Source organism: Pantherophis guttatus, chromosome 14, assembly GCF_059756535.1.
Source record: "Pantherophis guttatus breed Tessera chromosome 14, ASM5975653v1, whole genome shotgun sequence".
Lineage (NCBI taxonomy): Eukaryota > Metazoa > Chordata > Lepidosauria > Squamata > Colubridae > Pantherophis > Pantherophis guttatus.
In genome coordinates, this window is record NC_142076.1 from 7,025,601 (window position 1) to 7,052,291 (window position 26,691).

At 42.6% G+C, this 26,691-nt stretch overlaps 1 protein-coding gene and 1 long non-coding RNA gene across 21 annotated transcripts in view; one reads left to right on the forward strand and one right to left on the reverse strand.

Moving 5' to 3' along the window:
* The window catches only part of LOC117667282 (uncharacterized), a 9,413-nt gene extending 999 nt beyond the window's left edge, over positions 1–8,414 (forward strand). Inside the window, exons 1-2 of the long non-coding RNA XR_004592004.2 lie at positions 1–4,234; positions 8,037–8,414. The exon at positions 1–4,234 is cut by the window's left edge and continues 999 nt beyond it. This is a non-coding gene — a long non-coding RNA (uncharacterized LOC117667282). The remainder of the gene's footprint in view (positions 4,235–8,036) is intronic.
* Positions 1–26,691, reverse strand: part of RBFOX1 (RNA binding fox-1 homolog 1) — a 2,479,215-nt gene that overhangs the window by 588,606 nt on the left and 1,863,918 nt on the right. The window contains exon 1 of one of the 20 annotated variants that reach the window (XM_087878446.1): positions 4,832–6,459. The exons of 17 other annotated variants lie outside the window; for them this stretch is intronic. In XM_087878446.1, coding sequence (XP_087734572.1) covers positions 4,832–4,975 — 144 coding nt within the window. In that variant the 5' untranslated portion in view covers positions 4,976–6,459. Of the gene's footprint in view, positions 1–4,831; positions 6,465–26,691 lie in introns of those variants that run through there. 2 more of the 20 variants (XM_060692987.2, XM_034420535.3) reach the window with 2 other exon arrangements.

Genomic DNA, 26,691 nt, shown 5'->3' on the forward strand with positions numbered 1-26,691 from the left:
ATAGATCACACAATGTGTTTCTATTTAAAGCTTTAAAGATTCTTACAGAGACAATATCGGTTTCAAATATCTTTTGCACCCAGTGATATTTTTGGTATCATGCTAAAAGACCACTGCTTTAATCCAATATGCGTTCAGCTGAAATGAAATCCCACTGGAATCAGGGAAGCTTTCTTGAGATTAAGCATTTCTGCTTTGGTACTAAATTTGGCAAGTTTGTAATAAATAAATAAATAAATAAAAACCCAGCTCAAATGCTTATGAACAGCTCCTCTTTGTGGAAGTTCACACAAGGTTTTTTACTTTTCCTGTGCCTCCTTAATAAAGAGCTTGCTTGTGATTTTTTTTTTCCAGTAACCCAAAGAAGGCCTAAAGCAAAGACATCTGATCTGAACTGTTTAGCCCAGTCAGACCTCCTGCTACATCTGTTTGAATTGCTGTGTCTAACCAAGGAGCTTTCCTTCTTCAACAAGAACATATTAGATAATCTAAAGAAAATATAGATTGTCTTTAGTGTGAAAAATAAGCAATTTTATGGAGAACTCTAAAAATAATTCCATGACCGCATAGAGAATCTATAAACTTAGCAAGTTTTGTTCATCAAGTGATATACCAATATTTTAAGAAAATCAGAAACATAAACAATTCCCAGAGTGGACAGATTAGCTCATGGATTCTCTAGAGGCAAAGGAAGAAAATTTATATCTGAACAGTAAATGTTTCTTCACGTCTAAGAAAATCATAATAGCATTCTGGGGTTTCATGCACCAAAATCAAATTAAATCCGTGAAAGCCATATCAATTTTTTTTAAAAGCATACGTCAAATTTATGGCGTTAAGTGTTCTGCATCTACTTAACCAACAGACAGAAGACTTGCTCAAGACTAAAAATCCCATAATTCTGCATCTAGAATTCAAAAGGAATTGAATTGCCCAGCTGTCGGGGAGACGTAAACCAGCAGATTAGAGTAGGTTTATATAAATTATATGCTGTAAAGTAGATTGGGAAAATGCTGATATTTTTTTCCTGCAAGGGGAAAAAAAATCGATTTCATAAATTTATTAGTAACAACAAACCGGTGCCAACTAGAAAGTACAATTCTGCAGGAAATTTGGCCGTTTCAAAGCTTAATTCATGTTTTTTGGTGATTGTTATTCCAAGTGAGTCTGTGAAAGGCATGGGGAGGGGGAAGTTATTGATGGTAAACTTTTCCAGTTTAAGAGTAGGAACTCCCCAGCTGCAAGTGTAGATTTTCTAGGCACATTAGCAATGGTTGCATAGGAAAATTATCGGGGGGGGGGGGGAATGGATGCAATAAACTTCCAATCCTAGCTTTATTCTGTGGCAAGGGTTTTCAAACTCTTTCAAAATGAGATATTCCCAAAACTCTCATCCAGAATTAAAGAGAGAGGGAGGGAGGGAGGGGGAGGGGGAGGGGGAGAGGGGGAGAGGGGGGAGAGGGAGGGGGAGGGAGGGGGAGGGAGAGAATGGCTGCATTGGAGTAACCCTTTGTTGTTATTGTGGTCTTCATATTCTCACAGAAGCCCCCGTCAAATTCTTGACAGAACATGCTTTAGCAAACCTTGTTACATGGCAGCTTCCCCATGTTTGAATAAGAGAACCTAGAAAGGTAATTTGGATCTGGAAGCTTGCTCAGCTTGGAGCTGACCAGCACATGAAGTGGAGAGAATGGTTAAGAAGAAGAACCGGTTAATGTGAACAGAAATGACTTGAGTGTCATATTGTCAGGACTGATAGATCTCTCGTTCAGCGCTAATGTACAGCCAGGGGGAAAAAAATGGCAAGGGGTATAAATATACCCTGTTTTGGATCATGCTCTGGCCAGTTTACAGCTTCTTCCATTTGTCTTCTCCCTCTACAAGACCTGAAAGCAGTAAATAAAAATTTAAAACACCTACAACTCTTATGAACTGATTCACCAGATGTGGGAAGAAATCTCCAAGTCATGGGTTTATAATTGTATTAATGGCTGTGCATTGGCACATCAAAAAAAAAAAAATCTTACTAATTACAGCTGCTGGTTTTTCTCTCTGCCTACTTTTACATGAAAATAACTTTTTTAAAAAAATCAAATAAAATCCCAGGCTGATTAAAAAGGGTTAATGACATAATCTTCTGCTGCAAGAGATGGAATCCACACCAAGAGCTAAAGAAGGGAGAGTCTTCAAGGGACAACATAAAACTGCATGAAAACTGCTTCTCGTCTTTTGTTTCAGGCTGAAGAGAAGACCCTAAAATTAGCCCTTTGTCCTAAAAGACCCCTTAAAAGAATTGTGAGCAGTTCACCCAAGGCCGGTGTATATTTTCTTAAAGTGGGAAAATTTACTATGCTGGCACTTCAGTTTCATAAACTCTTTCTAAGCAAGTATAAAATGAAGGGATTGCTCCCCCAGCCTTCTTCATCTTTTTTTGCTCCATAATTAGGCGATCATGTAGCTTATGCACCCAGATTAAAGTTTATCTCTTTCACATTTAAATGAAAAAAAAAATAAAGGAAAAAAATACTAGGAACAATCCCTTCCTTCCTTCCTTCCTTCCTTCCTTCCTTCCTTCCTTCCTTCCTTCCTTCCTTCCTTCCTTCCCTTCCCTTCCCTTCCCTTCCCTTCCCTTCCTTCCTCTCTAAATTAACATAAGAAAACATACACATGTCCATACAGAAACACAATAATCTTTCCTACACAGCAGCCTTTTTTTTAAAGATGGCACACAGAAAGTGTGACAATAACATCAAGACCTTTAACTAAGGCCCTTAAAAAAGAACACACAGAAACAGACACACACGTGTGTGTAAAAAAAGAGAGATATTCAGACACACAAAATCCACCCAGATGCACGAGGCTGTCTCTAGATTGTCAAAACGAGCCTTTAAACACTCAAGTTAGTTCCTTCAATCCTGAATCTGTTTCTTGGATAGGAGCAAAATCCTCAGCATGACAAACATACAAGAGTTGGACTTGATTTCTTTTCGGCTGCCAAGTTTAAAACTAAGTTAATCTATAACTGCCCTCCTATAAAGAGATCTGTGATCAATTCAATTTTATTTTAACAAGAAGACCACCACTAGGTAGGGAGGAAGTATCAGAAGGTTGCTTTTCTAAATAAATAAATAAATTCTTTCCCCTCTCTAAAAGATAAATAAATAAAAGAGAGACGGACAAAGGAAGAAACTTCAGCCCAGAGCCACAGAAGTCATCTAAAACTATCTTAGGAGCTGAGGGTTAATATATGGTAGCTAAGAGTAGCAGTCCCTACGGTTAATCTGAGCTATAATAAAACTCACAAAAAGCGGGGGGGAGAGGACACCCTCCACAGAAGAAATGCAATTAATCACATTTGCATGACAATCTATTTTAATCTGGCTTCTGCAAATTTAGGGGTTCCCCCTTCACGGTCGTAGTGAGCACATATGACGATTTATTTAATTTTTTTGTAAATAGATATTATGATAATAATGTGTGTGGTTTTTTTTTTTAAAGGCTCACGCACTATTGTGGGCGCACAGAGAGAGAGAGAGAGAAGGGTTCAGCACCTTGGCTAGAGAGAAAGCGCCAGTCAATTGGATTACTTTCAAAACAAACGGGCTTGGAAGCTTTGCTTTGATGCTTTTCAGTTCTTCTTTTTTCTTTTCTTTTCTTTTCTTTTCTTTTCTTTTCTTTTCTTTTCTTTTCTTTTCTTTTCTTTTTTCTTTTTTCTTTCTTTCTCTCTCTCTCTCTCTCTCTCTCTCTCTCTCTCTCTCTCTCTCTCTCTCTTCCTGTGGTTTCACCCCCAAGACCTGAAAAAACTCCATCAGGACCCGGAGAAGGTTTGTAGAAAAGAAGACGCCGCTTTAAAAAAATAACTCAAGCCGTGTATTTTTAGAGGGAGGGGGAAAAAATCCTCCCGCATTCCTTCACCCCCGCCCCAAAACAGTGCCCGCTTCCCCGAGATCCAGGTTGGCAGATCGCAAGGTTGACCAAAATTGACTCATCCACGGAAACCTGACCAACTTCTCCAATTTGCACGGCGGGCCCGCGTCTCTTGCCTTCTTTCAACAGACTCGCTTTTGCTCGCCCTCCAACCGCAGCTCCCTTCAACAAAAGAGCTCGACAAAACCGTTTGGCGGTTTCGTCGAAATGTGCAAAGCGGAGAATTCCAAACTTCAGGGGGAGCATCGGAAGAACCGTCGCCCGCCTTTGGGTTAGAAGAACGGGGTGCTTGCATTGTCGGAGTAAGGTAAAGTTTCCCTCCCTTCCCCAACTCCTTTCCTTTAATCAACCCGCCCCCCTTTGTGTGTGTGTGTGTGTGTGTGTGTGTGTGTGTGTGTGTGTGTGTGTGTCCCTTGCCAAAACCCTTTTAAGTAGCAAAAAACCAACAACATCTGGATTAATTCCGTGCAGAAAAAAACAACGACGACGACAAATGCATAGGAAAAAAACCGAGGCAAAAAAACAAAAACAAAAACAAAAACAAAATCATCCTTCAAACTTTCCAAAACCGCACCAATTTAAGACGCCGTTAAGGGACTAACGAGATTCCAGTTCGGGCCCTCCCCGGGATGATGGTTCTTTCCTTATTAACGTGCACACATGCATAAGGGCGCAGTTTCTACAAGAGAGAGTGGCAATTATATACTTCATTCAGGCAGAAAGCTATATATATATATGCATATATTCCCGTCCAAGAGGCGCGGAAAAGACAGGGAAGGGGTAGAGAAGATAGCTAAATCAAGAGAGGCAGAGATGTGTGCGTGAGTGTGAGAGAGAGAGGGGGAGAGAGAGAGAATGTGTGGGTGTAGGGAAGGGAGAGGGAAACAATTGCTTAAGAACTTACCTGCTGTAAGTACATCAGAGTCAAGGCGCAGGAGAGCTGGGGACACATACCCACATTCGGAAGTGCCACGCAAGTCGTCCCTGTCAGAGGATGTTGCATGTTGCCACTCTCGACTCGGCGGACGACAAGTGAGGGGGCTTGCATGAGGAGAGAGGCTAATCCTGCCTCAGCGCCAAAAAAAAGGGGGGGGAAGAAAAAAGAAGAAAGAAAAAGAAAGAAAGAAAGAAAGAAAGAAGAAAAAGACGCGTCCTTTTCCCTCTGTCTCTCTCTTTCTCTCTCTGTCTCTCCTGCTCTTCTTCCCCTGTAAAACTGCCACCGCTCACTTTCTCCAAAGTGGAAAGGGGAAAGGGGGGGCCGCTTCCAGCCGAGAAAATCAAAACAAAAAGAACACCCCCCCCCCTCCAAGACACGCGAGAGAGAGAGAGAGAGAGAGAGAGAGAGAGAGAGGGCGCGGACGCGTGCACGCTCCCTTGTCCCGCTACTCTCTTCTTGGGGGCGGGGGGTGTTAGGAGGATCAGTGATCAGGATGAGGAGGGTGGTGTGGGTGTGTGGGAGGCTCTCCCTTCCCTCCCCCCCCCACCCCGAGTGTGCAAAGCCTTACACGCCGGGCGTCTCTCAAGTCAAGGCCATTTGCTCACAATTGTGTTTTTCTTTCTTTCTTTTTCTTTTTCTCTCTTTTTCTCTTTCCCCTCCAAAGAGAAGCGAAGCGAAGGGGGGGGAACCCCCAGAGGAAAAATAAAGGAGGGGGGAAGGAAGCGAGCCGGTGAAAAGCGAGCGGTTTTAATCGTGTGAGAGAGAGAGAGAGAGAGAAAGAAAGCCGCCTACAGCCTCCGAGCAAGATTCCCCCACAATGTCACCCAGCGCATGAAGGGTTTTCTACACACACACACAAACACAGAGCTCGGCGCTTGTACACTCGCTGCTCTCTTGTACGGGAGCGAGAGGAGCGGAGGTGCTGTCGGGGACAAATCAAAGCTCTTTCGGTGCCTCCCACGGATTCAAGCCACGGCTCCTTCTCGTTTGTCCAAGGGGTCCCAAGGCAGGACAGGCTCTCTTGCCCACTCACCCAAATTCAAATAATTGCGTGGTTGTTTTAAACCCTCCCCCCCAGAGTGGCAAAGAGAGGGGGAGGGAAAAGAGAGGGGGAAAGGGGGAGGAGGGAAAAGGGGGAGCGGGAGAGAGAGAGAGAGAGAGAGGGAAAAGAGAGAGAGAGAGAGAAAGAGAGAGGGGGGGGTAGTAAAGGAGTCCAAAATATTTCTTTTTGTTCATTATTATAGTTGCATGAGTTTTTATGGAAGTATGGTTTTGTGTGTGTGTGTGTGTGAGAGAGAGAGAGAGAGAAAGAGAGAATGAGAGAGTGAGTTTAAAGGAGTCCAAAATATTTCTTTTTGTTCATTATTATAGTGTACCTCTGTACATTTGCATGAGTTTTTATGCATGTATGGTTTTTTGAGTGTGTGTGTGTGTGTGTGTGTGTGTGTGAGAGAGAGAGAGATATTGCATGACAGGCCTGAGGTTTGGAGTAAATTAATCCAAAATATTTCTTTTTGTTCATTATTATAGTGTACCTCTGTACATTTGCATGAGTTTTTATGCATGTATGGTTTTTTGAGTGTGTGTGTGTGTGTGTGTGTGTGAGAGAGAGAGAGAGATATTGCATGACAGGCCTGAGGTTTGGAGTAAATTAATCCAAAATATTTCTTTTTGTTCATTATTATAGTGTACCTCTGTACATTTGCATGAGTTTTTATGCATGTATGGTTTTTTGAGTGTGTGTGTGTGTGTGTGTGTGTGTGAGAGAGAGAGAGAGAGAGAGAGAGAGAGAGAGAGATTGCATGACAGGCCTGAGGTTTGGAGTAAATTAATCTAGGTGTCCAGCTGGGACTGGAAAGAAGGTCGTGGGTTAACCAGCCCCCTCCCCCGCAAGCCAGATTGGAGATTTCCTTGGGTGTGTGTGGCAGGCCTTGGACTGGGCCGAAAGCCATGGCCCATTCGGAGGAAAAGCAGAAGAGGCAAGCAGAAGAGAGGAGAGGAGGAGAGGTAAAATCCGGGTTAGGAAGGATGGAATGGCACAAGAAAGTTGGCTTCTCCAGGAAGAGACACCTTGGGAATTCTGTCCTAGGATGTGGCCAAAACGCCCTCAAGAATTCTGGACCGGGCACACCAACCAACTGAAGCAATTAATCATTGTTTCAATCATTGTTGCGGGTCCCTTAAAAAACACAAGCAGTTCTAAGAGAGGCTACCAAAAAAACAAACAAACAAACAAACAAAAACCCGAGTGATGGGCTGAATAGAGGGACTCGAGTTTCAGAGCTTGAAAAAGGTGTGAGGGTCTCTCTGTGTGTGTTTGTGTTTGTGTCTGTATTTTTATTTCTTCTTCTCTCTCCCTCTTTCTCCCTGTGTGTGTGTGTGTCCTTTTATTTCCCATCACCTCCCTCAAGCTCCTCCGACCAGCCTTTGCATTTTCGCAGGAGCTTGTAAAAGACCATTAACTGTGGTGAAAAATTAGATTAAGCACTGCAGTTGAATCTTTAAGGAATAAAAGTCACGGTATTGCAAAGTCCATTTCTCTCTCTCTCTCTCCCCTCTCTCTTTCTGATTCTCTCTTTCATTCTCTCTCTCTGATTCTCTTTTATTCTCTCGCCTCTCTCTCTCCCTCTCTGATTCTCTTTCATTCTCTCTCTCCTGTCTTCAAAACAGACCCACATAAGTAAATTCCTCTCATTTTAAGATGATTAAAAGTGGCCCAAAGACCTATCCATTACAAGAGGCGATTCTGTCAGGTTAACTGAACAAATACCATTAGTCACCCAGGAAAAAACTAATATTTACTACTACTTCTTCTTCTTCTTCTTCTTCTTCTTCTTCTTCTTCTTCTTCTTCTTCTTCTTCTTCTTCTTCTTCTTCTTCTTCTTCTTCTTCTTCTTCTTCCTCCTCTTCCTCTTCCTCTTCCTCTTCCTCTTCCTCCTCTTCTTCCTCTTCTTCTTCTTTTACTTATAAGCAATATGCTTCCTTGGAATCAGAGTCCCCCCACTGAAGCCTGCCTTCCCCTCTTTATATTATGGAGTAATAATTATTCATTAGCAGCCCAAACTTAATCTTCATGTAATAAAACAGGATGTGGGCTGCAAATGAAATCATTTATGCTGAAAACTTGTCCTTGAGGTCAAATTTCAACTCTGTTCCTTTCCTCTCCATACAGGAGTAAGATGCCCAGGGGACAAAAAGAAAAGATATCTTAATATTAATCAAAAGGAATTTGGACATTTTGACTTGAAGATTTCCTTCCTGTCCTCTCCTTCCCAGGGTTTTATTTTAAGAAAAAACTCAGAAACTTAAAAAACAACAGCCAAAAAAAAAGTTACCTGTACAGAACAGAAGAAGCTAACAATGATACCCAGGAATGGAAGATTCGGTGCAAGGATCGCAAGAATTCAAGCATTTATCTCAAACTCTGAGCGGTTCATGTATTGCTGGGCCTTCCGTCTGAAATTACTGCTATATTCTCACAGCCCACATTTTCCTTTACATTTTTCCCCCTTCCCCTTCCAACCATTATTAAACTAAAATACAAACAGAACACCAGAGGATTCCTGCATTACAAGCAAATCGCTCTTAACTTCAAAAATAGTTTGCTGTTGTATAATAAGAAGTGCAAACATTTTTTCAAAAGGCTCATTGTTAAAAAAAACAAACAAAAAAACCACACACACAACAGGACACAGTTAACAATCTCACTGCAACCCCCTCTAATTCCATGGGATATGGCCTGCTACGACTACAAGCTTTTTCCCCTCCCCAAAAGGCAGATACCTTAACAAACCTGCTCTGTCCACCCCACGGCCCCTTGTTTTATTTCCCCCCACCCCAACGATCATTAAAATACAAACACACAATGTATCACACACAGACACACACTTGGGACTCACAAAGAAGGGTGCTGTTCTTATGCTGAAAAAGTCGATGTGGTTGCACAGTATCATACAGCTTGAGCTGCTCGTATATCAGTGCTAGAGCGAACAACCAAAATTAATTTATAATGGGGAAAAAAGGAAAAAGAAAAAAAAGGGGGGGGAATTGAAAGCCTAGATACAGACGGACACAAAAGGAAGAAAGGAAACACTAACATAAAATGAAGCCTTGTATTGTCGCTTCTCTTTTTTCCCCCTTGCATTCTATCTCCCTTGCCTTAAGCAGTCTCTTGTTCTGATAAAATTATCTTGCTTTTCCTTTCTCTTTTCCAGAACAATAACACATGTTATTCAGCATATGCCCCAATCTGTGATCCTTCCTTCCTTCCTTCCTTCCTTCCTTCCTTCCTTCCTTCCTTCCTTCCTTCCTGATAAAACCAGGAATAATTTATTTTATAAATGAAAGGTAGGACTTGAATGCAACTCGTTATCAAAATATTTCATGAAAAATACATGGCATGGAGAGATTAAAAAAAAAAAAAAAAAAACACTACCTGCACATAATGTTGGGCTTTTAAAAATGTGAAAGAAAAGACAAAGCTATCAAGCTTCAAATATTTTGCGGGTGAACTCCTTTGAACTGGCCCTGGTTGCTTGTTTTCTAAATTATAGTTTTAAACAACGTGTCATATTATGGGTGAAATACTTCTTCTACCAACTGAAAAAAAGGTTTACAACCAGGGAGGAGAAATACACACATACACACACAAACACACAGATTAAGAGAATTCCTCATGCATTTGTTCACCGATGGATTGCACATGCATTCTGCTTTCCCCTTAGGAAACGGAGGATGAAAGTGAATTTTAGATTAATTATGGGGTTGTCAGCTACAGAGCAATCCTATGTAGGTTTGTTCAGAGGTCAGTTCCAATGTTACAACTGAGAGTCTTTGGGCCAAAACTTGCATTCCAAAATTGCTTGCATTTATCCTGCAGGGTTTAATGCAGGGTTTATTGGCCCCAGCAACTTTAAGATGTGTGGACTTCAATTCCCCAAAGTTGAAACCCCTATTTTTTTTATTATTTTTTTTGCCACCCAGGACCTATGCGCATTTCAGCTGCAAACAAGTGACCTTTAGTGACATGGGATGAAGTTGGCATGACACAATCATTTATGGTTGCCTGGAGATTTCCGGAAGTTGAAATCTACAAGTCTTCAATTTACCAAGGTTGAGAAACACCCCGTTTTAATGGCTGAATTGATACACAATATTAAAATATTGTTTATTAAATAATTCATTCCCACCCAACTCCAGGGGAAGGATACTGCAAAATCTCCATTCCCACCCCACCCCGGGGGAAGGATACTGCAAAATCTCCATTCCCACCGCACTCCAGGGAAAGGATACTCCAAAATCTCCATTCCCACCCCACTCCAGGGGAAGGATACTGCAAAATCTCCATTCCCACCCCACTCCAGGGGAAGGATACAGCAAAATCCCCATTCCCAGCCCACTCCTGGGGTAAGGATATTGCAAAATCTCCATTCCCACCCCACTCTGGGGCAAGCCAGAGGTGGTATTTACCAGTTCTCCGAACTGCTCAACATTTCTGCTCCTGGTTCTCTAGAACCTGTCAGAACCTGCTGGATTTCACCCCTGAAGATAAGTCCCAAACCAGGAAAAAAAGTATTGCATGAATTTCTGGATACTTGCTGGTACTTCATCAACAAGTCAAGGCGAGATGGCATAGGGACGTTAAATCCAATTTAGCATTTAGACTTATATACCACTTTACAGTGCTTTTACTGTCCTCTCTAAGCGGTTTATAGAGTCAGCCTATATAGGGAAGCCTGCTGGGAGCAAAAGCAGACCCCACCCCATCCCTCCCCCATATAAAAATGGTTCCGACGATAGTGCGCCACAGTTGTGATCCTCAGAGCCTTTTTTTAACCTTTTAAAAGCATTTTTTTACTACTGGCTCAGGCAAATAGGTAGTAAAAAAATGCTTTAAAAAAGAAAAAAAAAGGCCCCGATGATCACACGGCACAGCTGTGGTCTTCGGAGCCTTTTTTTTTTTTTTACTTTTTTAAAGCATTTTTTAAACTACCTATTCGCCTGAGCCGGTAGTAAAAAAAATGACTAAAAAGAAAAAAAAAAAGTTCCAACGATAAGTTGAGCGATGTCGGAACTTTTGTTTTTACTTTTTTAAAGCATTTTTAACTACCGGTTCTGGCATGTACCCCCCCTGCATGCGCAAAGGGTACAAAACACATTTTAACCAGGAAGTAACGACAAGCGGGCGTGTGGGCGGAGCCTCGTGCCAGGATCTCTACCGGTTCTCCGAACTACTCACCACAATTGCTACCAAATCGGGCGATCTGGTCTGAACACTCCTATTCCACTGCTGGAATGGCCTGGGAATAGCCCAGACCTTCACCCAATTGAAAATCTGTGGAGTTGACTAAAGAAACTTGTTAGTCAGAAGCGACTCAGCAATAAAACCCAGTTAATAGAAGCCATCAGTCAATCTTGGTTTCACATGATAACAGCTGCAGAACTCAAAGACTTGGTTCACTCTTTGGGAAGACGTTGTAAGGCCGTAATCCATGCTAAAGGTTGCCCAACGAAGGATTAACTGACATGGTGATAATTTTGTATATCTTATTTTTTCTATGGTGATCATTTTTGTGCACCTCGTTTTTTTCTATGCGTTTCACTTTTCTTCTTTATACTGTAACTGCTATTCTAAGAGCAAATCCTTCATCAAAGTAATTGCATTACATTCTTGATTAAATTATCTTTCCTTTGATATATAATTTTATGGTACTACTCCAAAAAAAAGGGGGGGGGTTATTAGCTAATTTTAGAAAATACACTTTTCCCAAATGGTTTCCACAGTTTTGGCCACTACTGTAGACTGTGTATGCGGTAAGTCTTTTGTCAAGATTGAGTACTTGGAGTCACCATGGAGATGCTGACATGGTCCTAAGTGTGAAAAACGGCAATCAGTCCCCTTTTTTCCGTGCCGTTGTGACTTCAACTGGTCACTAAATGAACTGTTGTAAGTCAGGGACCACCTGTAGTACAAAAACGTACCTCGAAGTGTTTCTTTTTAATTTTTTTTTAAAAAAAAATATAAATGAGATGAATCTGACAGTCCCTCATTGCTTAGAGGGAGCTAAAGCATTGCCCATCAACCTCACTCGGTGGGCATCCTTGGGGGGCGGGGAGGGGAGGCAGAGTGATGTGAACTGAGAGAAGCCTGCGAGGAATTATCTTTCCAAAGCTTCGGCTAATTAATTATTTGATCAAAGCAAGCGTGCAAGAAAGACGTAGCCTGCTTTTTAAAGCATAAATCCATAGCTGGAAGAAAACGTCAGCCAATCTTCCTTTGACCTGCCTTTGCACACAGGATGGCATCACAACCATCCACAAACCATGTCACTAAACTCAGGGCTGGGCTGCTGGGGGTTCGCAGGAGTTCGGGAGAACCTCTAGCTAAGATTCTGTGCAGTTCAGAGAACCCCTAAATCCCACTCCTGGCTGGCCCTGCCCATCCTGCCCTGCCCCTCCCAGGAGTCCCCATGTGGCCCCCTTTTGAATGCAGGTAAGTGGAGGGCATGCGGACAGGGCAAAAAACAGGCCACTGGAAGTTCAGGAAGGCCGGAAATGGGCCCATTTCCGGCCTCCAGAGGGCCTCCGAAGCCTGGGGAGGCTGTTTGTGCCCTCCCAGAGGCTCGAGGAAAGCCTCCAGAGCCCAGGGAAGGCAAAAACGCTCCCCCTTGGTGCTGGAGGCCGACTAGGTCATGCCCACCATGGCCATACCTACCGAGCAAGTGGGTAGAGAACCTCTTGCTAAAATTTTTGAAGCCCACCCCTGACTAAACTGCACTCACTTCTATCCAAAACAAGAGGGGGTGGAAATCAATTATTAATCAATTATAAATTATAAATTGACTCAGGTGCTTTGCAGAATTTTTTTCCCAGCCTGGGGAAAAGGCCTAGGCCCTTGGCTGGAATAGATCCTTGAACAACAGAGGGAAAACAATTGTCCCATACAGGTAACTTCATGGCCCTACTACTATGGTCAGAAGACTGCAAGATCTGACCTTAGATTAGATTAACAGAGTTGGAAGGGACCTTGTAGATCATCAATTCCAATCTCCCTGTACACTGCTGACTCATATTTAACTCGTTGTCCACTAAGACTCTAAGATCCCGCTCACAGTCACTGCTCTTAAACCTGGTTTCACCCAATCTATATGTGTACTTTTGGTTTTTCTTGCCTAAGTATAAGACTTTACTTTTCTCTACATTGAATTTCATTTTGTTAGATATGTTTAAGTCTGTCAAGATCCATCTGAATTTTGAGCCTATCTTCTAGGGTGTTAGCTATTCCTGCCATCTTAGTATCGTCTGCAAATTTGGTTAAGTTCCCCTTCTATTCCCTCATCCAAGTTATTTATGCAGATATTGAAGAGTACTGGGCCTAAGACAGAACCTTGCTGTACCCCACTGCTTACTTCGCTCCATGTAGATGTAGTACCATTAAGGATTACTCGTTGAGTATGGTTTGTCAGCCAGTTACAAATCCATCTGGTGGTAAAGCTATCTATCCCACTTTTTTCTAGCTTACCAAGAAGTAGGTCTACGTTCACAAGGGACTTTCTATCATTTATGGTGGACTTGCCCGGCAGCAAAGAAATTTTGGTCTAACATTAAAAAATGGTTGAAACAAATAACAGAAACACAAGATAGAAAAAGAACCAGAAACATTTTTATTAGGAATTTTTAACAAATCATATCCTAAAGATATTAAATATCTCACAATTCACATATTAACAGCTGCAAGAATAACTTACGCAAAAAATTGAAAGCAAGAAAGAACACCAAATGAAACAGAAGTAATAGAAAAAATCTTAGAATGTGCTGAAATGGATAGGTTAAACAAAGAAATACAAGAAAGAGAAGAATCAGATTATTACAAAATATGGAATAATTGGTATAATTGGTTAAAAATGAGAAATAAACAAAAAATGTAGGGGGAAATATTACCGATTTAAATATATATAAAAAATGTTATTAGATTAAGGAAAGGTGAAGGAATATATTATAAGTAGAATTGTAGAATGTCACTTTGAAAAAATGTTTAAGAAGAAATCATAATTTCTTTTTGTGTATATGTTGTATAAATGTTTGTTGTGTATATGTTATGTTATGTCTTTTTTTCATTTTCATTTTTCATTTTATTAAATTTGTATACCTCCCTACTCCCGAAGGACTCAGGGTGGTGAACAGCCATAAAATAAAACATATAGATACAAAATTTAAAATAGAGATAAAACTAATTAAATAAATTTGGCTGAACCATTTTAAAACCCCAATAAATTAAAACCAAATTTAAAATTTCCATTTAAAAAGAGGAAAAATTTAGGTCAGGCCAGCTTGATGAAATAGGAACGTCTTAAGCGCGCGACGGAAGGTACGCAGATCCGGAATCCTCCGTATCTCCGGGGGGAGCTCGTTCCAGATCATAGGTGCCCCCACAGAGAAGGCTCTCCCCCTGGGGGCCGCCAGTCGACATTGTTTGGCTGACGGCACCCGGAGGAGCCCCTCTCTATGGGAGCGTACTGGTTTTTAATATTTATACTCAATAAAAATTATTTTAAAAAAAAAAGAAGTAGGTCTACTTTGTCGAACGCCTTGCTCTTGGCTTAGGACCAGATAAACAGATTAACGGAGTTGGAAGGGACCTTGTTAGGTCATCTAGTCCAACCCCTCTGCCCAAGCAAACCACGACCAAACTTGAGCCCAACATTTCTGTTGCTGAATGAGACAGTTGTCAAGGGAATTTGCCCACATTATTTCTTTGAATCGCTGCACAGTTGGTTCAGTGAATCTGGCTTCCCTGCGGACTTTGCTTGTCAGGGGGTCGCAAAAGGGGGTCACACGACCCAGGAACACTGCAGCCATCATAAATATGAGTCCGTTGTCAAGCGTCTGAATTTTGATCACATGAATGTGGGGATGCTGCATTGGTCGTGTGAAAAACAGTTGTCAGGTTTCCAAGTGATGAAACCCATTCCAAAAAGAATATGCAAAGTCCATCTTCCAATTTCTTTGATTTAGGTAGGCATCAAATTGGCAAAGTTTGTTGTAATTCTGGATCTGACACAAACCGGAATTACGCCACATAATATTGTAAATTAGAAACATCTCACAAAAGTCACATTCCTCAATGAAATTATTTATTTTATTTATTTATTTTATTTTATCGGATTTATATGCCACCTTTCTCCCAAGGACTCAGGGCAGCTTACAACAATAAGAAACAGGAAATACAAAAGTTAAAAGACAAATTAAGACAAAACATTGTCCGGTGTCTTCAAACTCCACCAAGGACAGCCTCTGTTCCAGTAGTGAAATTTAAAATTTGTTACTACCAGTTCTGTGGCCGTGGCTTGGTGGTGGTGGGGGTAATGTGACTGAGTGGGCATGGCCATTTTTTTTTAACTTTTAAAACCATTTTTTCTACAACCTCTTCGGCCAAAGAGGTTGTAGAAAAAATGTTTTTAAAAGAAAAAAAAAATGCCTCTGACGATCAGGAAACTCAGCTGGGATCGTCAGAGGCTTTTAAAAGCATTTCTTTTTATAACCTCTTTGGCCAAAGAGGTTGTAGAAAAAAATGCTTTTAAAAGCCTTTGACGATCCCAGCTGAGCTGCGCCATCATCAGAGGCTTTTTTAAAAAACTTTTAAAAGCATTTTTTTGGCCGAAGAGGTTGTAGAAAAAATGCTTTTAAAAATATTATTTTAAAAAAAGCCTCTAATGATTGCATGGCTCAGCTGGGCATGTGGGGGTGGGGGGCAGGGATTTTTGCTACCGTTTCTCCGAACCACCCGCCACCATCGCTACCAGATCGGGTGATCCGGTCCGAACCGGGAGCATTTCACCCCTGCTCTGTTCCCACGGGAAAAAAAGTCACCTAACCAAAACAATCCTCATTATCTATTCCCTCCTCCCAACCTTAAGATTGTGGCGAGCCCGAAAAAAAACCCTTACATAAGTAAAGAGAAAGAGAAGGAATAAATGAGTATAATATAGGACTAACTAAATGGCTACACACATGTCAACTTTTGGATTCAACAACAGTCGTAAGACACTTTTTTCAGTGCCATTGTAACTTCGAACGGTCACTAAATGACTGTTGGAAGTCGAGGACTACCTGTATTCCAATTTTTCCATATTTTCCAAAAGACTAGGGGTGGGGGTGAAGATGCCCCAACAAACCTCCATAAAGCATTGAATATCTTCTTCTGTGTACCTCACTAGCAAGAAGAAACATCAAAGGATTTGTTTTTTCCCTTTACAGAATGAACATTGAAAAAGAGAAATGAGAGAAAAAAAAACCATATCTATGTTGATGTTTAATTAACGTAGCATTCTTGAAAGAAAAAAACGATGAAGACTTTCTCTCCCTTTTATTTCAATTATTATTTTTTATTTATTTATTACATAGAGGGGAGTCGTCTTAAAGCAGAACGTTGCTGCCGATGTACGGAGGGAAGAGAAACAGTTAACTACGGCTCACCAATGGCATTCAGCATCAAGTTTGTGCATTTTCCAAAGGGCCAAAAAATATACAGATTTTAGAAATAGGGCAACAACAACAACAACAACAAAAAACCTCACACAGTTTCACAAGTGAAGAATTTTTTTTTCTCGCGTACTATAGAATTTTACTAAACCGCAGATAAGAAATTACGGGCTGCGAGTTGATATCTTCTCCAATGCTAAATCCACTTTTGCATATATAAATATCCCTGCTAGGCATTCAGAAGTATTATCGTCCCTTTTTTCCCCTTTATATTCTTGGTTTTAATTTCATGTAAAGGATTTTGGTCTGTTTCGGATCTGCTAGGTGGTCTTAGAAATATGAATTTTGCTTAATGCCAGGGAAGGAAAGGGAAGGGGGAGAGGGAGGGGAAGGGAAGGGAAGGAAAAGGAGAGAGGAAGGGAAGGGAGGGGAAGAGGGAAGGGAAGAGAAAGGGAAAGGGGAAGGGGAAGGGGAAGGGAAGGGAAGGGAAGGGAGGGGAAGAGGGAAGGGAAGGGAAGGGAAAGGGAAAGGGAAAGGGGAAGGGAAGGGAAGGGAAGGGAGGGGAAGAGGGAAGGGAAGGAAAAGGATAAAGGAACGGAAAGGAAGGGAAGGGAAGGGAAGGGAAGGGAGGGGAAGAGGGAAGGGAAGGGAAAGGGAAAGGGGAAGGGGAAGGGGAAGGGAAGGGAAGGAAAAGGATAAAGGAACAGAAGGGAAGGGAAGGGAAGGGAGGGGAAGAGGGAAGGGAAGGGAAAGGGAAAGGGGAAGGGAAGGGAAGGAAAAGGATAAAGGAACGGAAGGGAAGGGAAGGGAGAGGGGAAGGGATGGGAAGGGGAGGAAAATAAAAGGGAAAGGGAAAGGGAAAGGAAAAGTAAAAGGGGAAGGGAAGGGAAGGGAGAGGGGAAGAGAAGAAAGGGGAATGGTGACAAGGAGGGGAAGGGGAAGGGGGAAGGGGAAGGGAAGGGAAGGGAAGGAACGGAAAGGAAAGTAGGAAAGGGAAAGGAAAGGAAAGGAAAGGAAAGGAAAGGAAAGGAAAGGAAAGGAAAGGAAAGGAAAGGAAAGAAGGAAAGCCATACAATTCTATATTCTATGTTTCTTTACTCTTTTTAAATTCAGAAAAATTTATTGATCAACTGTCCGGCTACGGTTACATAACATACATAGTGTAGCTTTCTCTATTGCAGTTCCATTTGCATGGCTAGCTAGGTTTAGTTCATTTTAATCATTGCTGTGATATATGTGCATGCTTTCAAATAGTGCATCAACTCAGGCCACTTGGTTAGTTTAAAATGCAACGTTGCACGCAAACAATGATAACGTATTCGTTCCCTCAAAGGATCAAGCGCCTTGTGCAAATACACTCACTCATTGCCACGTCCTTGGCAGAAGCAAAAAAAATTTAAAAAAATAAAATCACATTTTCATGGGGCATCGTTTTCATTGGGATGGTGAGATGCATCAGCCATCATGGTGACCTAGGGAGGAAAACTCACAGGGGAATTAAATTCTGAGCAGATTAAAAACTGAGGTGAAAGCAATTTTCCTATCATTCACAACTAACTTTGTCACATATCAACCAGTAAAGGAAGGTCAATGAATGGAGCCATGAAACTCCAGATCCCTAAAAAAAAGGTAAATGTTCCCTTCGCACATATGTGCTAGTCGTTCCTGACTCTAGGGGGCAGTGCTCATCTTCGTTTCAAAGCCGAAGAGCCAGCACTGTCCGAAGATGTCTCCATGGTCATGTGGCTGGCATGACTCAATGCCAAAGGCGCATGGAACGCTGTTACCTTTCCACCAAAGGTGGTCCCTATTTTTCTCCTTGTGTTTTTTATGTGCTTTCAAACTGCTAGGTTGGCAGAAGCTGGGACAAGTAACGGGAGCTCACCCCGATGATTAGGGGACTGGAGGCTAAAACATATAAAGAACGGTTGCAGGAACTGGGTATGTCTAGGTTGATGAAAAGAAAGACTAGGGGAGACATGATAGGAGTGTTCCAATATCTCAGGGGTTGCCACAAAGAAGAGGGAGTCAAGCTATTCTCCAAAGCACCTGAGGGCAGGACAAGAAGCAATGGATGGAAACTAATCAAGGAGAGAAGCAATTTAGAACTAAGGAGAAATTTCCTGACAGTTAGAACAATTAATAAGTGGAACAACTTGCCTGCAGAAGTTGTGAATACTCCAACACTGAAATTTTTTAAGAAGATGTTGGATAACCATTTGTCTGAAGTGGTGTAGGGTTTCCTTCCTGGGCAGGGGGTTGGACTAGAAGACCTCCAAGGTCCCTTCCAACTCTGTTATTCTATTCTATTCTATTCTATTCTATTCTATTCTAAATATTCATTGCATGTATCCGGCCCAGGGGCCGTAGTTTGAGGACCCCTGATTTAGTGCAATATAAAAAATGCAGATAATTTTTCTGTGGACCACCAAAATGTTCTCGCAGGCCACCAGTGGTCTATGGACCACCAGTTGGTGACCATTTCTTTAGATGGGACTAGAACTCATTGTCTTCTGGTTTTCCGGTGTCTGAATCACTACACCAACCTGCAGCTCTTTCTTTAAAAAAAAGAAGAAGTTAGCTTATCCTCTATCTATTCTGCCTCAGAACTAGAGGTGGCACTACAGCTTCACTCAAAGTTGTGCGCACACAGTTGAAGTACGGTAATTCTGGACACTCTGTTAGCAACTTTGAGTTTAGGATGAATGCGGAAGGAAATGTCAGGGAAACTGACAAGTTTTCAATATAGAGAGTCGGTCCTATTGATGCTGATGAGTTGGACCAGCACAAGAGGTCTCCCCATCTCTTTTAGCATTTATACTGCAGTAAGCAAAATGTAGAAGAACTTTGAAAGTCTCCAGGAGATATATTTCTGTGAGTTTTCTTAACATTCCCCCACCCCCCAAGAATAACATATCATTCAAACCAATCGTGGAGTCCTTCCTAAAGAGCTATTCAATGGATCTGTAGATGGAGGGGTTTTAATAGGAGACTTTTGATAAGACCCTGTTGAGATTGAGAGAGAGGGGTGGGGAGAGGGAGAGAGTGAAGGAATATCAGGTCTCTTTCACCAGGCCAAGTTTGATCAGTCATGAAGGCCTGTTTAAACTGGTATCATCAGCCAAGGTGGCACAGTGGTTAGAGTGCAGTATTGCAGGCACTTCTGCTGATTGACTGCTGCCTGCAGTTTGGCAGTTCGAATGTCATCACACTCAAGGTTGACTCAGCCTTCCATCCTTCCGAGGTGGGTAAAATGAGAACCCAGATTGTTGGGGGCAAGAGGCTGACTCTGTAAACCGCTTAGAGAGGGCTGTAAAAGCATTATGAAGCGGTATATAAGACTAAGTGCTATTGCTATGGACCACCCTTCCTTCCTTCCTTCCTTCCTTCCTTCCTTCCTTCCTTCCTTCCTTCCTTCCTTCCTTCCTTCCTTCCTTGCCAGTGGTTAGAATGCAGTATTGCAGGTTAATTCTTCCGACTGCCAGGAGTTCCATCCTGACTGGCTCAAAGTTGGCTCAGCCTTCTATCCTTCCCAGGTGGGTAAAATGAGGACCCAGAGATTGTTGGGGCCCAATAAGCTGACTCTGTCAACTGCTTAAAGAGGGCTGTAAAAGCACTGTGAAGTGGTATATAAGTCTAAGTGTTATTGCTATTTCCTAAACGCAAAAAGGTCTCTTCTGAAGTGCAAAACATTTACATTGTATATCACCCTCCAATCAGCAAAAAAAAAAAAAAAAGAAAGAAAGAAAGAAAAACGAAAAACCCTAGACAGCTAAAAACATCAATAGTCTCCTTTTGCTATATATCATCATTGCTGTGCATGCATCTTCTTTTGGTGGTGCCCTGACAAGTCCACTTGCTACAGCTTGATCCTTGGCTGCCGTGATGAAAGGGACAACTAGGGAGCCAATTAATGTCAATTACAGGAGTGGGTTCATTTGTTAGCGACTGGACTCAAGTCCACCCATTTTTATCACGGGCAGGCAGGGAGATGGGAAAATAAAGCAGTCTGCCCTGGACTTGAATCGAAAAGCCTGGAGGTGAAAAGGCTTTCATTTAATGACAGTGACTAAGCTGCGGAGATTTGTTTGGGCCCCTTACCTACGAAAGGAAGGGGGGAAAAATAACCAATGTTTCTACCTATCTCGTTCTGATTTGTAATGTCAGGCTAATAACATTATCAGGCTGATAACTTTAACAACATGGCTGAATCTGCCAGGTATTTGGGGACCAGGGACGATGTGGGTGGGAGTGTGTTTGGGGATTGTTATATGTGTTGGACTTGGTGTTTGGGCGTTAAGTGAATTTCGTTGTATGGGTATACTGTGTATACACGTACAATGACAATCAAGTGATGATGATGATGATGATGATGATGATGATGATGATGATGATGATGATGTTATGGTAGAACATGACAGACCTACTGCTCAGTTCTGGAAGTTCAACCATATCTTTTATTATTTTTATTATTATTTATTTATCTAAGGAGGGAGAGGATGCTTTCACAATTGATTTTTAACAGGGTGAGAAAGGGGATGACCAACTAAATATGCGTGTGCAGCGGCAGCTAAAAAAGCCAACACAATCCTAAATTGCATTAACAGAGGGATACAATCAAGATCAAGGGAGGTACTAATTCCACTCTATAAAGCTCTAGTAAGACCACACCTACAATACTGCATTCAGTTTTGGTCACCCCACTATAAAAAAGATGTTGAGACTCTGGAAAGAGTGCAGAGAAGAGAAACCAGGATGATGAGGGGACTGGAGGGTAAAACATATGAAGAACGGTTGCAGGAACTGGGCATGGCTAGTCTAGTGAAGAGAAGGACCAGGGGAGACAGGATAGCAATCTTCCAGTATTTGAGGGGCTGCCACAGAGAGGAGGAAGGGGGTCAAGCTATTCTCCAAAGCACCTGAAGGCCAGACAAGGAATAATGGATGGAAACTGAACAAGGAGAGATTCAACCTAGAAATGAGGAGGAACTTTCTGACAGTGAGAACAATCAACCCATGGAACAGAAGTTGCCTTCAGAAGTTGTGGGAACTTCATCACTGGAGGCTTTCAAGAAAAGATTGGACTGCCATTTGTCAGAAATGGTGTAGGGTCTCCTGCTTGAATGGGGGGTTGGACTAGATGACCTATAAGGTCCCTTCCAACTCTGTTAATCTGTCTGTAAAGTTGAACAATCTGTCTGAATGATGGTACGCTAGTCTCTGTCTTTCGGAAGGTGTTTTTTTTTTCCCTTTTGGAAAAGGGACACCTATTTTCTATCTGTTTCTGAAGGTACTGTCTGTTCTGACCTAGGCTTCCCCAGCAGCACAAAGCTGAGTCCGAGTCTGGATAAACCCCTTTTATTTAATTTCCAGTGAATTCCTCTCCAGCAAAGTCTTTCCTCTCCCACAGTCTTTCAAGATAGTTCACCATTACTGACCTTTATCAGGCTTGGAGAGTGGCCAAGCTGATATCTTTCAGACACAGCAATACTTGGCAAGAATGCAGGAATGAACTAATTGTCTCCTGCAAACTCCACTCCCCTTTCGCTCCTCTTTTATTCCCTTTGGGAGGGGCCGTTCATTGTCCACCTGTGGCCTTACTCCCAAGTCGACCCTTGTTCTTTAGCTGTTCCCTTCGTCTGGCAACTCTGTGCATGCGCACACTGGGAACAAGCTCCAACTGTTTGTCTGCCTCACTGATGTCTGACTCCGAAGACAGCTAATAACTGGCATACGGCCCTGGCCCCATCTCTGCCTCCGACGTAGAGCCCTCGTCCGAGCCTTCCCCAGACTCCAGGACTGGCCCATGTTCCTCCCCAACCTCCTCACTGTCCGAATCTGCTGCCATATCTGCTGGCGGACCACAGCACTGTCAGGGTTCCAAGTAACATCCCCCAAAGAAAGAAAAGTACAAGACAGTGAGTTTCCTCACAGTAGTGAATGTGGCAGGCCTGAAGATCCAACAAAAAAGATGGCTTCCAGGCCTGACAGGTACATTAGAACCATCTACTCAGAAAGATTCAGAAACATGAATGTTATGAACCACATTGTTCCTAAGAGGTAGATGGTAATGTTTTTTCTTCCGCACTTCCATGTGTCAACCCTGAAGTGAACCTGGCTGGGGCCATCTTTGAGGACTTCAGGGTTGCCACTAGATGGGAGCGGGAGTGTGAAATAGATAGCTGGGGTTTTGCAGTCAAAATTTTTTAAAAAGTTTTCCTGTCGGAACCAAGGTCATTCCAACAGGTGGCTGGGGAGAGGAGGAGCGAAGTATCCAAGCAACCGGCTGGCATCTCGATTGGACCATGTGACTGATGACTTGCGGGAAAGGGGGAAAACTTTCTCTTTTAATGAGGTGAAAACAGCAGGAACTTTCTGAGTCGGTTTTCACCAGTTGTGCCAATATGATGTATATCCAATAAAATTGTTCTTTGAGGAATCTATCTGCCTCGCAGTTCTGCTTTCTTTTTTTTTTCTTTTTTTTAATAAAGTTTATTTTCATTTTTAAAAATACAATACATTACATATATACATACAAGGTTAGTGCAACTAATGTACACAAATCTGCGCCTATACCACTAATACAATCCATTTGATTTCCCTCTCTTTTCTTTCACCCAATTATACCATAAATTCCAACATTTGTAATAATCAGAATCTTTTTGGTTCCTAAGTAATTTCGTTAACCGGTCTGCCTCTGTGCATTCTGTAATTTTCCAAATCAATTTATTTTCTGTGGGTATTAATTCGTTTTTCCATTCTTGCGCGTATAGTATCCTAGCTGCAGTAGTGATGTGGAGGATCAAATACCATTTTTCCTTAGTTATTTTGTCTGGTTTCATTCCTAATAAAAAAATCTCTGGTTTCAGCTCTATATTATATCCTGTAATTTCCACTATCCAGTTCCGAACCTTGGACCAATATTTGCCAGTTCTGCTTTCTATGGGTGTGTTATTTGGAACACTGACACCCTGTTTCTGTAATCTCCCTTATTGTCCACATTCATAGAACATACAACCACCGGACAGGAAGGTCTTCTAATCCAACTCCTGGCTCAGACAAGAGACCTTATACCATCCCAGTCACATGGTTGTGCAGTCTATTTTGGAAAACCTCCACATCTCTGGGAGGCAAGCTGTTCCATTGGTTAATTGTCCCCATTGTCAGAAAATTTCTCCTTATTTCTACCTTGGATTTCTCTTGAGCAAGCTTCTACCCATTACTTTTTGTCCTGCCCTCTGATGCCCTAGAACAGGGGTGCCAAACTCAATTTCATTGAGGTCCGTATCAGGGTTGTGTTTGACCATGGGGGGCAGGGGTGGGCGTGGCTAGGGTGGGCGTGGCCAGCTCAACATCACTCGTGTCGGGGACGCTGAGTGCTTCTGCCAGTGAAAACAGGCTCCCGAGTTCCACTGGTGCCTGTGACAGCCTCCTGCAATATCTGCTAGCAAAAACAGAGCTTGGGGCGGGGGGCGCCTGCAGAAAGCTATGTTTTCACTGGCAGAGGCCCCATGGGCCCTTTGCTGTTTCCAGGGCAGCCCCACGGGCCAGATCTAATCACCCCGCAGGCCGGATCCAACCCCCAGGCCTTGAGTTTGACATCCCGGCCCTAGAAAATAAGTCAGTCCCCTCTTCTATGTACTGAAAGACATCTATTATTTCCCTCCCCCCCACCCCAGGGGTAGTATTCACTTACCTTTGCTACTGGTTCTCAAATGTGAGCATGTGCAAGTTTTGCTCACATGCGCTACCTACACACATGCGCAGGGCCTTCCACGTATGCACAGAACGTAAAAAATGGGACGTCATTACATCCAGGTGGGTGGGCGGAGCGTCCTGTAGCCGCCGCTACCAGTTTGCCCGATCTGGATAGAACCGGCTGAATACCACTACTGTTCCCCCCTCCTCCAATTCTTCTCTTCATTACAGGGGTGAAATGCTCCCGGTTCAGACCGGATCAGGCGATCCAGTAGCGAACATAGCCGGTGGTTCGGAGAACCGGTAGCGATGGCGGAGCAAAGCCACCCACCCACCCGGATGTCATTACTTCCTGGTTTTAACCAGGAAGTAATGTGTTTTTTACCCACTGTGCATGCGCATAAGGTTTTGCACACGCGCAGAAATTCTCCACGCACATGTGACGCGAGAGAGCAGAGCAAGCTTGTGCGCATGGTGCATGCACTTCCGAACCAGTAAGAAAGGTAAGTAGATTTCATCCCTGCTTCATTAGGCTACACATACCTCCCTCCCTCAACTGTTCCACATACAGTTTAAGCACCATTTTTGTCACTTGTCTCTGCACAAGGAGAGGAGTATCTTACGGTGTCTTCTCTTGGGATTTCATAGATCTAGCCAAATATCTAAAGCTTAAAATTTGTTGCGGCTGATTCACACCAATTTGGATACTTTTCGTACACGAGTTTCAGCGGTCAAAATCAGTCTACATCAAAGGAGGTCTCCCTTGGACGTGTGGTCCAAATTGATTCAGACATCCAAATCTAATAGCTTTTTTTTTCTCTCTCCCTGAATCAGCTCAAACAGCCCAATGAAATCAGAACTGATTTGCACATTAGGAAGATTTAATTGACATTTGGGAAACCAGGAAAAATGTAGAAGTGTATAACAGAAAACTGGATACTCACAGAAGGGTAACACATTCACGATGAACACTTCCTACATTTCAATCTTTGGAAAGAGGAAAAAGTCCATTTTCATGAAAGTACAGGGAAATAATAATAATAATAATAATAATAATAATAATAATAATAATAATAATAATAAGTAGTAGTAGTAGTAGTAGTAGTAGTAGTAGTAGTAGTAGTAGTAGTAGTATGGTTCATCGACATTGCAATATCTGGTGATGCACGGATTGAAGATAAGCAGCAAGAAAAAATCACAAAGTATCGGGACTTGCAAATTGAAGTTGAGCGACTGTGGAAAAAGAAATCGTGTGTTGTCCTGATTCTAATTGGAGCCCTTGGAGCAATACCCAAAGGGCTACCCCGCTATTTAGAAATTCTAAATTTGCCGGACTTGAACATTTTGACTCTACAAAAAACCACCTTACTCGGAACAGCTTATATCCTCCGAGGATACCTTAACAGTTCCTAGGTCCTTGGTTAGGACTCGAGCTACTGAGCTATTAACCAGCCTCAAAGGGTGCGAATCTCACCAAAGATTAACAACAACAACAACAACAATATACAGCTACAATTTAAACACAAACTCATTCTTCTTCTCCCTCTCCCTCTCCCTCTCTCTCTCTCTCCTTCTCTATCTCTCTCTCTCTCTCTCACACACACACACACACACACAAAGATTCAGCTGGGCAGTACAGCATGAACCAGAGGACATTAATCTAGGAGATGGACTTTCTGGCTTTGTTGAATAGGCTTTATGTGTTTTAATTCATTTGGATCATTTCACTCTGATAGAAAATGATATCCAACTCAGTAAAGAAAGAGAAGGTCGTTACGACATTAGCAATCTATTCAAATGTTTTGTAGCTTAGTGGGTTTTCAGGGACCAAGGAACCTTGTCCTGCGAATACTTCATATCCTGTGTATGTTTTCCCCTTTGAACAAATCCTACATTCCTTCAAGCACTCTGTTGACTTGACACCTCAAACTAGAGCAGATCTGTATCATATTTCTGTATTTGTGATATGTAGACTAGAAAGAGCTTTTCTTAAGAACTATGCCTTAGGCTATAAAATATGAACCTTCAACAGATGGAGGATCTGAGACTGGCCTATTTGAAGAGAGTTATGGTATTATTGGGAAGCCCTGGAGAGGAAAGAAGAAAGAGGAACCACCTCAGGAAGGAGAAAAACGTACCAACAGAAGATAATATTTATAGCTCAGGATTGAACTGTTGGTTCTCTTGTGCTCTCTGAGCTTCATTGTTTTCTTGCTGCTGTTTCATTACCCAACTATGTAACATCATCAGGAGTGGGCTTCAAAAATTTTAGCAAGAGGTTCTCTGCCTAGCTGTTGGGTAGGCGTGGCCATGGTGGGCATGGCCTAGTCAGACTCCGGTACCATGGTGGGGGTGGGGGTGTTGCCCTCCCCGGGCTCCAGAGGCTTTTCTTGAGCCTCCAGGAGGGCGAAAACAGCCTCCCCAGGCTCCAGAGGCCCTCTGGAGGCTGGAAATGGGCCTACTAGAAGTTCGGGAAGGCCAGAACAGGCCTGTTTTTCACCCACCCCGATCCTCCACACACACCCTGCGCTTACCTGCATCCAAAACAAGCCATGTGGGAACTCCTGGGAGGGGCGAGGCAGGGTGGGCGGAGCAGGGCCAGCCAGGAGTGGTATTTGGGGGTTCTCCGAACTGCACAGAATCTTAGC